General features: G+C 36.9%; 1 protein-coding gene across 3 annotated transcripts in view; it reads right to left on the bottom strand.

The window, feature by feature from the left end:
• The window catches only part of plcd1a (phospholipase C, delta 1a), a 44717-nt gene extending 26864 nt beyond the window's left edge, over nt 1-17853 (bottom strand). The window contains exons 1-2 of one of the 3 annotated variants that reach the window (XM_007253562.4): nt 17690-17853; nt 1704-1862 (exon numbers count right to left, since the gene is read on the bottom strand). In XM_007253562.4, the coding sequence (XP_007253624.3) occupies nt 1704-1862; nt 17690-17720 (190 nt within the window). In that variant the 5' untranslated portion in view covers nt 17721-17853. Of the gene's footprint in view, nt 1-1703; nt 1863-13231; nt 13350-17689 lie in introns of those variants that run through there. The other 2 variants (XM_007253560.4, XM_007253561.4) reach the window with 2 other exon arrangements.
• Between the last annotated feature and the right edge of the window lie 860 nt (nt 17854-18713).

Genomic DNA, 18713 nt, shown 5'->3' with positions numbered 1-18713 from the left:
TTACACAGTAACACAGTCAGTACTGACCCACAAACCACTAGATCTAGATCTAGATCCAGTTTAATTTTTTGAGACCCTGCATCCTCATATGGGGACATATAATTTCTGTTGATCTGCACTATAATACTTAGTTTTTTTTAACTAAATGGTCTCATGACAACATTACACTCAATTGATTTAAAACAAGATGGTGGAAATCCCAGTCAAAAGTTTCTACAGCCAACCCAGACAGAAACATTGGCCAGATAAAAAGTCTTACTAAAATTCATACCAATCCCAAATGCACACTAAACAGATGTCTGGGTCTCAGGAGGTTAAAAATTGGCATCTGACCTAAAGTTTTTTAGTGTATTAATACCAGAGAGGTGATTTGATATCTTTAAGATCCACTATGTAACATCCATGTGAAAGGTAATTTCCTTTCCTTTCCAGGGTGGGCAGGAAGCCTGCCAGTCCAAAATCAAAGACATTCAGTTCCAGCAATGATGGAAGCAATGCATGACTGTACAAAAGGAAGAGATAGAAAGGTTTGATCTGTTGTGATACTGCTTCCAACGTGCTTTTAAGTTGACTGACTCAATGTTGTCTCTAGCAAAACACACTTAAGATATCAGAAACCTCTTATTGTCATGAGGTAGATGCATAAACATCTACTGCATTACAGTGTAAATAGTTGTTGCTGTCCCCTCTTTTTAATCGAGTGGTGAGGTCTGAAATTCAGAGATTTACACCCCAATCATGGGGGCTTTTGTTTCTTTCCCATGAAGATAGCATAAGAAGGCCATACAGACACACACAAACTTTGGGAGGCAGATGTGGTCTGGAAAGCAGCAGATAAACTAGGCCTGATGGAAGCCCTTTGACCAGGAGGAGCTGGAGAGGAAGCTATTGGGTGGACAGAGCTCTGGCTTTTGTGTGGGAAACGTTTCAAAATGACCATAACAGCACTGCCCTCATTTTGGACACTATCTGAGCAATGTTGTTGTTTCCACTCAGTCCACCACCCAACCAGAAGGTGCTCAGCTTCGGCTTTGGCCTGCTTTGACTTTGGCATGATAATCAGGGAGCCTAGCTTGCGATGTGATTTACCTACAATACCAAACAACAGCATTGAATAATACTGTAGAATAGTCGCATTGCATTTAGAAACAGGGTGCACTGATGTTTCTGTACGAATGAGCAAGCTCATTTCTTGGCATGTCAAAGGTAGTATTTTCAAGGTAAAATATATGCACTGACAGCACGTTTTTAGAAAGGATGGTAGATTAAACGGTTAAAGATTTACCTGCATTCACAAGTTGTTGGAATACGCCTCAAGCCAAAAAACCAAACTAATTACGGACTAATTATATGTGCTGTGTTACACAGCCCAGTTATTCACAAGTTACTTCATGCATGCCTGTGTCCTGTCTCCAGTCTCAGGGACGCAAGACTAAGTAGAGTTTCCAGTCTTAGGAGGTCGGAAATAAAAGACTCTTTGGCATTGAGTCAATTATGTTTGCTATTGTTTTCTCTCTGGCTGAAATTTCCAGTCTTTAGTTGTGAGTCACTAAACAAGAGTGCAAGATAAGGCAGTCATGGTAAATAGCATCTGGTAATGTTAATGGTCATGTGCTTTATCAAATTGGGAACAATAACTACAGATGTCTAGAAGTTTATTTATTTTTACAGATGATATTTAAAAGTGAACTGGTAATGCTTACAGGTGTTGTTTTTCCTGAAGATCTTTTCCGAGTCATGCCACATGGTCTCAAAGTCCTCCTGTAGCTTGAAGAAACGTTTCTTCTGCCAGGAGTCGGACTTCACCTTGGTCAGCTCCCCTCCATTCAGCAAGAACTGCAGGTCCACATCACCCTCCAGACCTGCAGGCACACACAAAAAAACAATATTAATTTTCTTTTATTGAGACTGTAAAAATGTGTAATACGCAAATACATCCTTAATTAAGCTATAAAAAAAATATTTTAGATTGTGTGTGTTTTCTGAAGAATAACAGATGCTCTTCTGTGGGAAATGTCTGTGGAATCTTTGCAATTAATCACGATATTTATATGAGGTTCATTTTATGCCAAAAGGTTGAAATAAAAACGATAAAACACAGATAAGTGAGTCAGCTTTCTCTTCTAAAACTTCCTCTGACTTGATGTTTACAGGTGGGTTGAGTGTGCATCTAAAGACTCTACAGGTCAACTAAGTTAAAAGCAATCCTTAGCCTAACCACCAACCACACAAACTGTAAAATATTCACAGATATGGCACATAGCAAGCTTATTTTCACCTGTGCTCTTATTTGTTATATACAGTGTATAAATACATACACTAAGACTGATTTTTTTATAACTGCTCCTTGCCCAAAACCAAAGATCTTACAGTTTGTTTTTATGGGCTTTTATAAAACTGTTAATACTGTTAAAGTAGTCCAGAGGTTGCGGCTAAGTCAGCAGGGTGTGGAGCATCAGCTAATTTTCCACATGGCTCCTAAAAATATGTTCCACATTAAAACTCAGCATTCTCGAGATAATAATCTTGGTCTTGCCACATGCTCCACACAAGTATAGACAAAGGCAGTAAACAATAGTTTGCGTGTGTGTTTCCGTGTTTGGGTGGGTGTGTGTGATATGAGGTCAGTATATGACAATTTCACAATTGTATCATTCCTTCCACAGCCTTGATCACTCCCGAATGAAGAGCTTTCATACAATACAAAACAACTCTTTTAAAGCTAATTAAAAAGGAACTTTGTTTTTATTTGTATTTTTTTTTTTTTTCATTTTCTCACTGTGTGAATGCTTCTGGACATTGGAACTGATATGGTAACATAATATGACTTGACTACTTTGATCTGCCTCCCCTAAGCTTACTCCAGATTTAATATTGCGCAGTATTATAAGCCAGTGGTTCTTAAACATTTACCACCATGTGCCACCCACACACCTTCTTCACATCATCCATAGGAATATATTCAAGCAAACTAGGTGTGACCAATATGGGCAAATAATGTAATTTGTGAACACGTTGTTGGATATTCTAATGTCAATGTGAAACAATAGATTAATATTCATTCCAATAGCAATGTTGCAAAATTAACTTTATTTTGAAGTTCATGACATTTGGAGACAATTATACTACAGAGGAGACATATTTCACAGGGGATTAATTACTTAATATATTTTTAGATTTTATCAGAGCTGGCACACAACATTAGCTTATTTTATTAAACAAATATTTAAATAAATCAATAAAACTCACTTGACAACATAGATCAAGTGTTGGTGGAACTTATGGGGGAAAAATGAAAATTGAGGTGCTTGGGTTGGTAAACTAAGGTAACTAATCATGTCTCAAAAGAAATCTACAAAACAAACTTTTTAAGGTGCCAAAGATGTAATCTACTAGGAATTGTAAGTTACTATTTAAGTTTAAAAGTGACTTTGGTTGGAATGACAAAATGCAGAAGGCATTTATATACACCAATTTAAACCACCATGTTTGTGCTCCAGAATAAAACATAATGAATTTCTTTATTCATTAATAATTTGAACTTTGCTCTTTTCGCTGACTGGTTTTAAAGCAACCCAGTTCCTCACATAGAAGCCTTAAATGTTACGTTAGTGGAAATAATCACTGAAACCAATGCTAACATTTTTTTTATACTGCCAGGTAAACAATCTTTATTGGCAAAAGGAAAGAAATCATCAAATCTTTATATTATACAATCAAATCCAATTCTACAGCTCACAGAGTTGGGAACAGCCCTACCAAAACAAACCACATTTCCAAAAAGGAAACTCACTCATCTGGTTTTAATGTATTCTGAACTGTGTGATGAGCTCTACCTGGATCAGTGTAGTAGATGCACGAAGACTACATCCCCTTGTAGAGCTCAGGGGTGTGGATCCAACCACAACATTGCAGACATTTTTCACATGCTCCTTCCACAGAGGCTGTTTGTGAGTAACAGAGCTCGGGGAGGAGGAATTCAGTTAGGCTTTGAAGACGTCAGGAACGCCTCCTTAAACTTTAAAACTGGGCAAAAAGCTGTGCTGGGGGACTGGAAGTTCACTGTGTTTTGTAAACATTTTTTATAAGCCTTAATGTTGAAATATTGTTCATTTTAAAACAACAGTTCAGATAAAATTAAAAGGACAAACTTCTTCCAACCTTTAAGACATATTTTGTGGCTGAAGTTTGTACCCAAAGGTCTAAAAAAAATGGTGCCTATTTCCAATACTTTGTATGGCACACACAAGCAGAGAGCTTGCACAGAAATGACACACTGCAACTGTGTTGAAATCTCTCAGGTGCTCATTCTGTCTTTTTTTTTTCGCTTATTTAAGCTGTCTGTCTCTCGCTCACTTTCATGTACAGTTGTGGTCAAAAGTTTACATACACTTGTAAAAAAACATAATGTTATGGCTGTCTTGAGTTTTCAATAAGTTCTACAACTCTTATTTTTCTGTGATCGAGTGATCGGAACACATACATGTTTGTCACAAAAAACAGTCATAAAATTTGGTTCTTTCATAAATTTATTATGGGTCTGCTGAAAATGTCACCAAATCTGCTGGGTCAAAAATATACATACAGCAACAAAATTTGTCAATTTTGGTGATGTGTCAATCAAATTAGCTTCATGTCATGGCCTCTTCACTTCTTGTAAGTGATTCTGATTGACTACAGCTGTTGACTTCTCATGAGCCCATTTAAATAGGGCTCATTTGACCCAGTGATTAGACTCAGCTACAAAAGCTACAATGGGAAAGTCAAAGGAACTCAGTGTGGATCTGAAAAAGCGAATTATTGACTTGAACAAGTCAGGGAAGTCACTTGGAGCCATTTCAAAGCAGCTACAGGTCCCAAGAGCAACTGTGCAGACAATTATACGCAAGTATAAAGTGCATGGAACAGTTGTGTCACTGCCACGATCAGGAAGAAAACGCAAGCTATCACATGCTGCCGAGAGGAGATTGGTCAGGATGGTCAAGAGTCAACCAAGAATCACCAAGAAGCAGGTCTGCAAGGATTTGGAAGCTGATGGAACACAGGTGTCAGTCTCCACAGTCAAGCGTGTTTTACATCGCCATGGACTGAGAGGCTGCCGTGCAAGAAAGAAGCCCTTGCTCCAGAAAAGGCACCTTAAGACTCGGCTGAAGTTTGCTGCTGATCACATGGACAAAGATAAAACCTTCTGGAGGAAAGTTCTCTGGTCAGACGAAACAAAAATTGAGCTGTTTGGCCACAACACCCAGCAATATGTTTGGAGGAGAAAAGGTGAGGCCTTTAATCCCAGGAACACCATGCCTACTGTCAAGCATGGTGGTGGTAGTATTATGCTCTGGGGATGTTTTGCTGCCAGTGGAACTGGTTCTTTGCAGAAAGTAAATGGGATAATGAAGAAGGAGGATTACCTCCAAATTCTGCAGGAAAACTTAAAACCATCAGCCCGAAGGTTGGGTCTTGGGCGCAGTTGGGTGTTCCAACAAGACAATGACCCAAAACACACATCAAAAGTGGTAAAGGAATGGCTAAACCAGGCTAGAATTAAGGTTTTAGAATGGCCTTCCCAAAGTCCTGACTTAAACCCCATTGAGAACATGTGGACAGTGCTAAAGAAACGGGTTCATGCAAGAAAACCATCACATTTAGCTGAACTGCACCAATTCTGTCAAGAAGAGTGGTCAAACATTCGACCTGAAGCTTGCCAGGAGCTTGTGGATGGCTACCAAAAGCGCCTAGTTGCCGTGAAAATGGCCAAGGGACATGTAACCAAATACTAATGTTGCTGTATGTATATTTTTGACCCAGCAGATTTGGTGACATTTTCAGCAGACCCATAATAAATTTATGAAAGAACCAAATTTTATGACTGTTTTTTGTGACAAACATGTATGTGTTCCGATCACTCTATCACAGAAAAATAAGAGTTGTAGAACTTATTGAAAACTCAAGACAGCCATAACATTATGTTTTTTTACAAGTGTATGTAAACTTTTGACCACAACTGTATGCTGTCTCCCGCTTTACAGCTCATTTGCGTTGTCTCTCCCAATCTCTCTACTCTGAGATATTATAATATAGTAAAAAGTATAGTCAGACAGACCTAAACCACATTGTTCTATTATTACTGCCCCTTCACAATAATATAGGGAACTAGTATGACAACACCAATATAAATATAATTTTTTTGCCAATCTAATGCTGATATTTCTTAAAAAGAACTCCAAGATCCAAAAGTATGGCTTCCCTTTATGGTGACAGTATAAGAGTGAGATTACTCATTGCGGCCTTTAAATGAATATGTTTTGTGAGAATAATGATATTTTTTGTAATTTTGCTTACAACTTCGAAAAATGTATTAAAAAAAGTATTGTATTGAAATAAGAAACTGTATTAAATTCAGAGTATCAAATCGGTATGAAAATTTTTAAGCAATACCCAGCCTTAAGTACCACAAGATCAAGTGAATAAAAAAACACATAAATTAATTATTATTTACATTTGAAATTGTTCCTGTTAAAACATACAGCTAAGCTCTGATTCATTCACAATCGATACGATAAACGATAAAACAATAGGCTTATTCAAACAAATATTAGCGAAGCGATTTAGGCTTGCATTATTTAAAACAATACTCTATACGGGCCTATCCATCTTTTGCTGGCAAGATATAAGAACAATGTTTTGTCTCAGTCTTACTTGTTTAAAGAACAGTTCACACATAAAAAGTAATTCTCACTATAGTTGAACAGTTAAGATTTATTTAATGTGTGAAATCTGATTCTTTAATTTTACACCGAAGGCTGGGGTTAACTTAGTTAACACAATGAAACATTTAGTTAGATTACATTATATTAGTTCTGAATTTTTACTCCAAAACAAAAGAGGCAAATATGTCTTTAGCAGACCAACAAAATTTGGATGAATGGGACAGTGAAAATAAGTAAATTTGATATGCAACAGACTCCTAACCCCTTTAACTACCATCTTCTCACCTATTACAGCACAGTAACTGTACATGCCATATACTTCAATGTATACGTACACCGATCGGCCATAATGTTGAGTTTTGGGTTTGTCACCCTCGTGCCACCAAAACAGCTCGGATATTTTAAGGTGTCCTATTCAAGATGTTAGCAGCAGATTATTTAAATCCTGTAAATTGTGAGGTGGGCCTTTATAGATTGCATGCAGAGACATAGGCACCATGATGACCAACTACACTGGTTCACTGGATGTCCTTCCTGGAGCACTTTTGGTAGATACTGAATACTGCATGCTGGTAATACTCTGCAAGAACTGGTGTTTTGGAGATCACTTACACAGTAATATATCCATCACAATTCGGCTCTTGTCAAAGTCACTCAGATTCTTATGCTTATCCATTTTACTTTCTAGAACACATCAACTTTAACACCTGACAGTTCTCTTCAATATGTAAACTCCACTGAGTCACTTTTCAGTGGTTTTAATGTTCTGGCTGATCAGTGTAAACTAAACTTACACTGTACTAGTGTGCGCTTTGCGCGGTAGACTGTAGCAGGGATAGAATGTCAGGGTTTTTTGGGGGGTGTCTAACAAAATATAGGTTACCTCTGTATCTTGAGAAAGCTCTATTAAGACAGGTCCTGACAGCTACAAACATGCTCAACAGGTTTCACACACACCTGAAAATGACCTTCAGCTCCCTGGTATTGCATCAATAGATCTTCACAAGTTTCAGTTCTAACTAAGGCTAGGCGATATGGCAAAAATATTAGATCACAATTAGGGTTGGGATAGTAATAACCTGATGTTAAAACATTTTGATTGTATCTTCAAATGAGGACAGTATTTAATAAATAGGATGTGTCTGATGTGCAGAATGTCTGCTCTTCGTTTAGGTAATACAGGCCAAAATAGCTCATTCATTCCTGCACATTTAACTGGCCAAAGAATTGGTATGTTCTGAAAATTTGGAGTGGTTCCCTGAAAACAGGTGGGAAAAAATACAGATCCAACTTCTTTTACGTTTAGGCAAAGGAGTCTGCAGGTTTAGCCTCAAAACACTTCTAAGATGGTTCACCCGACTGTGTTCGTTTGTTTTAAGTTTAATTTAGCTGAAACACAATCTGTGCTGTTAGCGGTTAATCCTTTATCTTACGCTATTTAGCTAACTTACAAACCAACTTAGGCTTCACTCTGTCAGAGATGATTTTTTATCTTTATAGTTTTGAATAGTCAGAATTGAGTGTGTTCTGTGGTAAACATACTGTTAGCAATCATGCTAGCTAAATGAAGTCCTCAGATTAGCTGTGCTAAACATTTTTAATGATCATGACAAACTCATGCGCAGTATTCACTTAGTCTGTAAACAAACTGAAGTTTATATATTTTTCTTTTTTTAGTCTAAAAATAACCTAGAATTAGATGGTAATATTAGCCATGTAAACACAGGACCAGCACAGCTTAAAAAATCCTTGCCCTACAGTAATACCATATACTGTGGTAAAATTTTGACATGGTATGACAGTACGAAAAAATACAGCCCAAACCTAATCACAATGCTTAAAGCTATTTTTTGACAACATTTTTCATGATTTTTTCACCCCAATGCAGTTGTGCCACATTAAAAAAGTAAAATGCCATCTTGTACAAAACTAGTTCAAGGATCTGCCCCTTAAGAATGAGCACTAGTTGAATTTAAATTAATAAACAACCAAAAAAGTGTTGTCAGTGTTTAAGCACTGACAAAATCCATGATGCACTCAAAAGCATTTTGTTAAGAAACAGAAATAAAAGAAATTACAAGCTTTAAAGAAAATAGTGTGTAAATTAAAGCAGCTGTTTTTTCTTTTAACAGTTGGAAAGTATAATTCTGAGCTTTGAGCCACCACTAAAGGACAGGCTGTACACACAAATTTCTGGACAAGCTTAGAGATTTAGATTTCATGTGAAAGGAAAGGAATGTAGACTGTCTCTGTAAAGTAATATAGGAACAAATACGGTCTCTAACAATTTTCACACAAAAAAAAGTAGTATGTTATAATTTTAAACAATTTGTCATTATCTATTCATCTCTAGCTGTAATATAAAGTGTTATAGCTTTAAGTAAGAAATGCAAATAACAGTAAAGCTGAGCACGAGCTTCACTGAATGCATAGCAAAAACAGCATACCCATTGAAGATGCTATGGAAATCTGAAGCCAGACAAGACTAGACACACCTTTTAGGTCTGATGCCCTTAAGCGCGCTCAGAAGGGGCTTTGATTTGCAATGTGCGAATAAACTCCAAGGAAATTTACCTTTAATGCACAAGCAGGTTACATCAATCTGGTGAGCTCTGAGCAGTGTTTGTTCTTCAGGCCAGAAAGAAAAACACTCTTAAGGTGTGGAATGTGAACAAGGAAGCTTTTATGCAAGCGGCAGCTGACCAGCGTGCTGCATCTAGGCAGTGAAAATAAAATGAACTGAATCAAACTGGCTCAAATGTGTGCACCATTTCCACACAAATAAAGCAGATCAATGCACATACTGCCAAAAGTAATTACACTGATAATCAGCCACATTATATGTCCATAGAAGTGCACTGCCAACAGAACGACAGGCACCACATGGTCATCATGTCCAGTAGTAGATGGGTATATTGCATCCTAGCAGTTGGCTGTGAAACAGTGAAACATCCCACATTTTTAATAAGTTGGAGTAGAACTTGTGGTTCAGATCTAATCATCCACCATCAGTATCCAGCCCTGTGGTGGATAGATGCATTGCAATCAAACTTTCTGGTGTAAAGCCTTCCCAGAAAAGTAGTGGTTGTTACTGCAGTAAAGATGGGCTTTTAGAGGAAATATTGAACAAGCTGGTCAACAAACTTAGTCTAGCCTAGCCTTAGACATTATTTTTCACATTTTACAGAGAATTGTCATTAAAAAAGCCAGGACTCATTTAAAAGTCCATGACTAGAGCTTAATAACTGGCCTTAATGTATTTAATTTATTATTCTGACCACTTTAGTCGTACTGCAAACAGGTTAATCTCAGGGACGCTTTGTTTTGTACTGTGCTGAATAGAGCCTAATCCTTTTCTTATGGACAAAAGCCATGAGCTTCCCTGCCATGTTTACCTGTGGCTCATATTACAACCCTTATTGCAGAAGCTTAATGAACTGTACGAGGATTCATTCACATTCCTGCCCTCTGAAGGCAATTGTGCAGTGACTCACACTGCAGAACACATGCGGTTACAAAACATCATAATGCTGGAAGAAGCACTTCCTGCCTGACAAGTTATTGTTCATGACAGCCTTCAAAACCTGAATTGAACTCTCTTGCCCTCAAAAAACCTTCTCTTTCTCTTGTCCCTTTTTTAATGAAGCCTCTATTCACAGTCTTGGAGAGTTATCACACAAAGGCCAAAATGTATTAATGTAGAAATAGGCAATACAGCAAAAAATGTAACTTCACAATAATTAACATATTACAATATTCTGATATTGTGGGGGAAAAGCTGTGAAAAACTATACAGCCAAAGGGATTTTTCCACTTTTCACACACTATGAAAACCTGCAAAAAAAACTCCATAATCTGGTCAGAAAAGCATATGATTGTTGGTGCGGTTCGATTGAGCAAGTGTAAAAACAGTAATTGCACTTAATATCCGGATCAAGATCTGATAGTGGAGGTGGTCTCGGTCTGGTCAAATGCCTGATAAAGCTTATTTAATCTGATATATGAGCCAGCATTCTGTGTTAAATTAGCTTCACACTGCACAGATATACACACTGGAACACAGAATCTTCTCACTATATTTACTTTATTGCTTACGCGCCAGACCGCTCTGGCCAATCAGAGGAGAGAAGGTGCTCGCATGGTTTATTGGCGTGCTTTTGGTGCGTTAAGGTTTAGGCCTAAACCAAACAGAGGCAGACAATTCTCCAAGTACACAAACTCACCAACTAATTTGGACCAGAGAAACCAACTACAAGTGTGAAAACACCCTTAAATAATGCAGAAAAGGGTGGCCTATTAGGTGTTATCATGTCTATTCCATTAACCAATATTCTAATCACCCACTACATTGCAGGCTTTTCACAGGGGTCATCATTAGGTAGGAAACTCTCTTTGTCAGCGTTTTACTGAATTACTGAATCCTCTAGTTTCTAGCACATTTTGTCTTCTGAAATACTTTCATTAATAATGGTAGTCAAAGTTGGTATTAGTATCTGTATTGAGAGATACTTGAAAATCTGCCATCTGTATCAGAATCGGAGGGGCAAAAGTCGTATCGATGCATCCTACCCACTGACAATTCACAGAGAAGACTACTGCAATGTGTTTGAGCAGTCAACAAACTGCTCTAGACACCAGCACAACTGAAGAAACTACTTTTTAAATTGTAGAAGTGAATGCTAAGAAGGTCAACCAGTATGACCACAGGTGCCACCTCAAGCACACCAAAACAAACCCCAACTCAATGTATTGATGTATTTCTCAAACAATAGATCTCAGACGTGAGATAACATATGAGATAAAACAATTAGCAATAGAAAGGGAAGGACATTATGGATCAAAGTGTTGTAAGGTGTGTCATTGACTCTACCAACAAGCAAGGCCACTAAGAGTGGACAGACCAGTCTAAAACCACACCCAGTTTTAAAATGCAAAGAACTAATTAGTAGACCAGATACTGAAACTCCTAAGTACTGTGTTCTCCAGTTCTCTAATAAAATACTAAAGCTCCAAATTTACAAGTATTTATGGTAGGTCTTTAAAGAAATTAAGAAATGGACACAACAAGAAATGCTGTCTACAGGGGCCAACTCAGGGTTTAGGGGAACGCTGAGTGCTGAATCAGATTCTTATAAATTAAGGATTAACAGATTAGGCATGTGCACCACTACACAGCCTGTGCATATCATTTATCATTCCTAATCTTAGTAATACACTACCAGTATGATCAGGAGTACATATGTTACACACTGATGTTTAGAAGAATCAAACTTCTTTTTAAGGGTAAAACACAGCGAGACCAGATGAAAAAATAAAATGAATTTGCGAAAGGAAAAGGTTGTGGTTACAAAATAACCTCCAAGCTCTCTACTGCGAGTTTGTGGGACTGGTTAAACAGAAGTGAAAAGTGTGTGGGGGATTCATTTAAGTAACAAAAGCAGGAAGAGGTGGACATCAAGGCCAGAGGAGGATCTCCACAAACTGATATTAGGCCTATCATAATAACAGTTTTTGTGATAAAACTGATAAAAATGTTTTTTTTTTAAACATATACAGCTTTGGAAAAAAATAAGAGACCACTTAGGTGAGTTTCTTTGATTTTACCAAATAAAAATCCTCTGGAATATAATCAAGAGGAAGATGGATGATCACAAGCCAACAAACCAAGCTGAACTGCATGAATTTTTGCACCAGGAGTGGCATAAAGTTATCCAAAAGCAGTGTGAAAGACTGGTGGATGAGAACATGCAAAGATGCATGAAAAACTGTGATTAAAAACCAGGCTTTTTCCACCAAATACAGATTTTTTTTTTTTTACATTATTTGAGGTCTGAAAGCTCTTAATCTTTTTTGTTATTTCAGCCATTTTCCATTTCTGCAAATAAATGCTCTAAATGACAATGTTTTTATTTGGAATTTGAAACGATGTTCATTTTACTCACACATATACCTATAAATAGCAAAATCAGACAAACTGATTCAGAAACTGAAGTGGTCTCAGAGCTGTACACAATGAACAATACTGAGGAAAGCAAAAATGATTGAGATCACTTCCATTTGTAAACGAAAGATAAGTCAATAATGTTATTATAAAGATAATTAATTAATATAATTATTGAGCCAGGCCTAACTGATAGCACTATTAAGTTGAATGCTTTAATTTGGGCTTCCCATTTGATTTGTTTTAGAACAAAAACACAACATGTAAACTGATTTACTCCTCCTCAGACACACCCTCCTCTCCCCCTCCTGCTCTGTGCGCAGCTCCTATCAGCAGTGAGTGAGAATCAGCTGAGAGAGGAGATGCTGGGTCTGTGTGCGGTGGAGAAGAGCAGGCGTTAGTCAAAGTCTGGTATTAACTGTGTTCAGATGTGCAGTAACAGCCTGTTCAGCTCAGAGTTTACAGTCTGTTAAAGAGTTAACTCTGTTTCCAGTCTGTTTAACAGGAGCTCAGTTAAGACGCTCTGCTCTAAACCTCACACATCTAAACATTGAGGAGTCTAAAAGTCTAAAAGTTTCCTCACCTGCGAGTTTACCGTTTTTAGCAGCACATTTCTTCCCCTCCTTGTCTTTAGAGTCCTGCGGTGCGGCTTGCTCCTGAGCAGACATGGTGGAAAACTGTTTCTCCCACTTTGGCAACTTTAGCCTGAAAAACCAGCATGACACTTAAAATCCGTGACGTGCGGCCAGGGGGCGTGTTTCTGACCCGCTAATCCCCCCACTGAGTCACAGCAGCGCCCCGCCCACATGAGGAGGAGCTCCCCGCCCCGCCCACATGAGGAGGAGCTTCCAGCCTGAGACAAGACTGAGCTCCTACAGCCTAAAGGTGAATTCCTCTGAGGGGATTTTTCTAAATGTGTGCTTTATTTCTGCAGTAGTAAAGATAGAAACACAGTCATTCAGAGTGAGTGTGATGTGTAATGGTTTCACTGCAGAAAAAAAATAGAGATTGTTTTTTTAATGGTGACAGAACTGGTTTGAACAGACAGGTCAGTGTAGTGTTTTATCAGTTCAATTTTCAGACAGTTTAATTTTTAATTTTTTCAATATCAAATAGAAATAAAATAGAAAAAAAATAGAAAATTGGCCTTTAAAGTTCTTTTTTTTTTTTTGATATACTAAATAAATAGTTTTTCATCCGTTTTTGTCCCCGTCAATCTGAATTTCATGAAATATATTAAAAAAAAAAGAATTGTATTTAGTTTTCAGATGTTTTCATTTCTAATTTCAAATTTAGCACCAAACAATCAAACTTTACTGATACATTTTATAAAGACCCACACAGGGCCATTTAAAGCTAAATACAAAACCCTATCTGGGCGAGATTAGTTTCTCAGGGGGCGTCTGTGAATAATATTTTACACTTTTAAAACTCTTGCATCTGGACTGCAATTGAAAAAACAGAAGGATTATTGAGTTTTTTGGATTCCTTGGTCACATGACATCAAGTTCAGTAGCTCCTCCATTTCCACCCGCCAGTGTGTTAACTTGGATCCCTGTTATTTTTCTCCGCTATTTTATTAAATGCCAGGTGACAAAACTGCGTGCAGGGATTAAAATTACCGGAGGACCAAGGAGTTCAGCGAAAAACAGTAGGTAATTCAGCCGGTAATTTTCTCAGAGGACACCTTAGAAAAACACATACATGATTGTTCCGGATGGGAATAAAATCACAGAGGACGCCCCAAAAAAAGAAAATTACCCCAGAACCCCCTGAGAAAATAATCCCGTCCGGATAGGGTTTAACATAAAAAATTGGATTTAAAACTCATTATTTTTATTATATATATTTACATTTAGTGCAGTTTTTCATCTCTGCTCGTCACAATCGGAATTTCAGGAAAAATTTATAAGTGGTAATTGCTATGTATAATGCTAGAAATATTTGAAGAGAATTAAATTTTGCTGTAAACATGTTAATCTCTGTTAATCACTACTGTAAGAACATTCAAGTCTGTACATGTCTCTTTAATGCACTCTGAATGACTTTGTTTACATTTGAACATTTAAATTATGAAGACATTTTGAAAAATTGATGGAAATTTTTATCTTAACACTTTGACCTGAATCATCTATTTAACCATAAGTAAGGCTTTGAGAGCTTTCAGTGCTTTCTGTGCTCATGTTAACTTTCTGCTCATATGAGTTTCAGTCAAAGCTCATATTTCACTGCCTGTGTATGATTTTTCCTGAAGTGATTTCTGGTGCACGGCAACAGATTTGTGTTATGGCACCATCTATTGGTTTAAAGAAGCATCTAACATGGTAAAAGTCTTGGCTGTCAGTTTCATCACCCTACAGTGGTTATTTTGCACACTTTGTATCTGACCTGGCTCAGTGAAAAAAACATTAACTTATGAATAAGGTATTAAATCAATAAAAAGTACGTACAAGAAGAGTGTCAAAAACTCAACGTCCAAGTCTACATTTCTAGCCCTACTAATTCTTAATCCTGCTAGTGTGTTCTCCCAGTATTGTACATTACAGTGTTTTACCCACACTAACACGCGTCTTTGCTTTACAAAAGGCCTAGAAATGAATAAGACATGTTAGAACAATAAAAATTATAAAACATATATGCAACAGAAAGACTGGAACTCCCTGTATTACAAAACAGAAACCCCTATGGAGCTTTTATTTACCTGTCAATATCTGCAGCCAGAGCCAATTTCCTCCACTATCCTCAAGTGAACCACTCAGCATATTTTGGTCCAAACTACAACAACATGCCAAAAGTCATGGAACATCAGTATGCATATTGATCACTATTGATAGAGCTACCTCAAGGAAAGGCTTGAGAACGCCCACACCTGAATAAGTTTGCATAAGGTTGTATCTTGCTAGGTTAAACACTGGCCACTGTGCTCATCACGTATGTCATAGAAGGCATTACACCCAACAGTGGACAGCACAGAGGATATGACCAATGGTGTCTGGCTAGAATTGTCAGTGTGAACAGAAAAGTGACTCTGCAGCATACTTAGTTACCATTGGTCATGGCAAAAGTCATGAAATACTATATTGCTCCCCCCCCTCCAAAAAAAATCCAGCTCAAGACCAGCTGGCCATCTTGATAAAACAGCCTATTCTGGTAAGCTAGCATGTTAACTAGGTCTGAAACAGCATAGGCTATGTTTTTTACCAGGGTAGGTTTGTTTTGGATGACCAACTGGTCTTGAGATGGATTTTTTAGCAGGGTTAAAAAGCCTATAATAATTATACAGATCAATGAAACATTTATTTTAGATCATATTGTGCTTTGTTGGTTTCTCTGCTTTGATTTAAATATATATATATATATATATATATTTTTTTTTCTTTTGAAAAGCAAGATAATATATTAAGACTATTTACACAATGGTAATAAAAAAAGTTGCAAATTGTTTTTTTTAACATGCAAAAACATGTTCAGTGTTTGGAATTTAGCCTTCGGCTTTGGCACAAAAATGTATATATATATTTAAGTGCATACCTACCAACAAGTCAAATAAGGCAAAACTCTCAACAATGCACGTTGTCTACTTATGTAACATAACCAGAAATGTGTAAAGAACTACAGACCCAGACATGAGAGAAAGTACAAGTGCTCTATCAAAAAAGTGACTTAAGTAGAAGCTGAAGTGGCCTTTAAGCACCACACTTAAATGAAAGTACTAAAGTATTCAACATTTCTATACTTAAGAAGTGCAAGTAGTTTATAAGTACATTACTGTGTTATGTAAATATTACAAAAAGCAGTGGAAAGTTCTTAGAGTGAAAGGCCAAACGGGAGCAGCATGTTCTTCTTATGAAATCAGCTTGATCTGTTGATTCACTCAATGAGGAGCTTCATCAAACCTGGTGACAGTGCAGAACATCTACTGCTCTGGCTTTAGTGATAATGTGGGTTTGGAATGATTCCTAACATTTTTATAATTGTAACGAGCAACGATGCAGCACATAAAAAATTATGAGAATAAACGTATTAAACTAGTAAAATGATATAGTGAAGTAAAAGTTAAAGTAGGTGGAAAAAATACTCCAGTAGATACAGATACAGCATTTTAGTACTGAAGTACAGCAGCGAAATAGTTCTACTCATTTGTAACTTGTGTAAGTCACTGTGGATAAGAGGATCTGCCAAATACCATGAATGCAAATATTGTTTAAATCACAAAAACTGCAGATTAAATCATTGCAGGCTAATAAATATAATGCATTTAAACTGATATAAACTCATAATGTGTACAGTTTCAACACTTTAGTTTCTAAATCAGTTTCTCTGATTTAGCTATTTATAGGTATAGGTTTGAGTAAAATAAACATTAATGTTTTATTCTATAAACTAAGAACAACATTTCTCCCAAATTCCAAATAAAAATATTGTCATTTAGAGCATTCATTTGCAGAAAATGAGAAATGGCTGAAATAACAAAAAAGATGCAGAGCTTCCAGACCTTAAGTAATGCAAAGAAAACAAGTTCATATTCATAACGTTTTAGAAATCAAGTTCAGAAGTCAATATTTGGTGGAATAACCCTGTTTTTTAATTACAGTTTTCATGCATCTTGGCATGTTCTCCTCCACCAGTCTTACACACTGCTTTTGGATAACTTTATGCCTGCACTCCTGGTGCAAAAATTCAAGCAGTTCCCCTTGGTTTGATAGCTTGTGATCATCCATCACATCCATCAGGTTTTTAATTTGGTAAAATCAAAGAAATATATATATATATATAAGTCAGGGACCTGTGTCTGCAGCCATATCGTTATTATAGTTATTGCGAGAGTAAATGTCGCCTGATATTACCTGCAGCCTTGTATTAACACATTAGAAACGGGTGTAAAATGGGGGGACAAAATAGGAAAATAGAGAAGACGGTGTTTGAGTTGAGGTGTGGAGGAGTCTCAGTAAATCACAGAGCGTCTCTCTCTCTCTCTGTCTCTCAGACTCCGGGCTCAGCTCTCAGTCAGTCAGTCAGTGAGTCAGGCGGGTGGTCTTACCGTGTTTGCCCAGGACTCCGTTCAGCTCCATGCTGCGGACAGACAGCGGCTCTGTGGTGGTTGTGAGTGTTGTTAGTCCTGCAGTCGGACAGGGAACAGGAGCTGCTGTGACTCGAAGCTTCTCCTTGGTCTGCGGGAGTTTCTCACTATTAACCACCTCAGTACTTCAGATCTCGCCCACACCCTCCTTCACCACAACACCGGTCTCACAGGTCCTTCTCCTGCAGTATCAGTACAGCAGACACAGTAGCTGCTTTCACTATCTCAGCCCTTTCACTCCTACAGCTCTGTCTGTATTTTTATTTTCAAATGATACAACTTTTATTTTCTAACTAAGTTGCAATAAGTCACATTATTGCAAAAAAAATATATAATTATACACAATAATCTTCACACAAATGTCATTATTGATAAAATGCATCAGCAGTGACAGATTCTTAAAAACTGCATATCAAATTGATTTACATTCAAAACCAATTAATCAGGATTTAACACACCAAACATGCACTATCTAATGAAATGTATGAAATTCAAAGATTTTCATAGATTGTTAAGAACTGAAACAATTTAATATATACACATACAATGTTTACACATAAATATTGATATTCAATACCATGTCCATTGCCAGCAGAAAGGTGACAATTACAGTAACCACAAGTAAAAAAAATACCAAGAATCAAACCATCGGATTTTACCCAACTTAAAATGTATGTAGGTATGGAAGTTTATTCCCACCGCTCAAAAATCCAGCACATACTTTATTTTCTCTTTGTTAAGTAAATTTCTGTCTTATTATTTTGAGATGCTACATTGTTAAGTTATTTTGTGATACTAAGTGGTTATTTTGAGATATTAAATAATTTTGAGTCATTATTTCGAAATACTAAATTTATTTCAAAATTTATATAGTTATTTTGAGACACTAAGGGGTCATTTTGAGATAATAAGTGGTTATTTTAAGGTACTAAGTGGTTATTTTAAGATACTAAGAGATTTTTACAGAAAAATGTCTTATTTTAAG

Source organism: Astyanax mexicanus, chromosome 1 (assembly GCF_023375975.1).
Source record: "Astyanax mexicanus isolate ESR-SI-001 chromosome 1, AstMex3_surface, whole genome shotgun sequence".
Taxonomy (NCBI): Eukaryota; Metazoa; Chordata; class Actinopteri; order Characiformes; family Acestrorhamphidae; genus Astyanax; species Astyanax mexicanus.
This window is presented reverse-complemented; position numbering and strand designations above follow the sequence as displayed.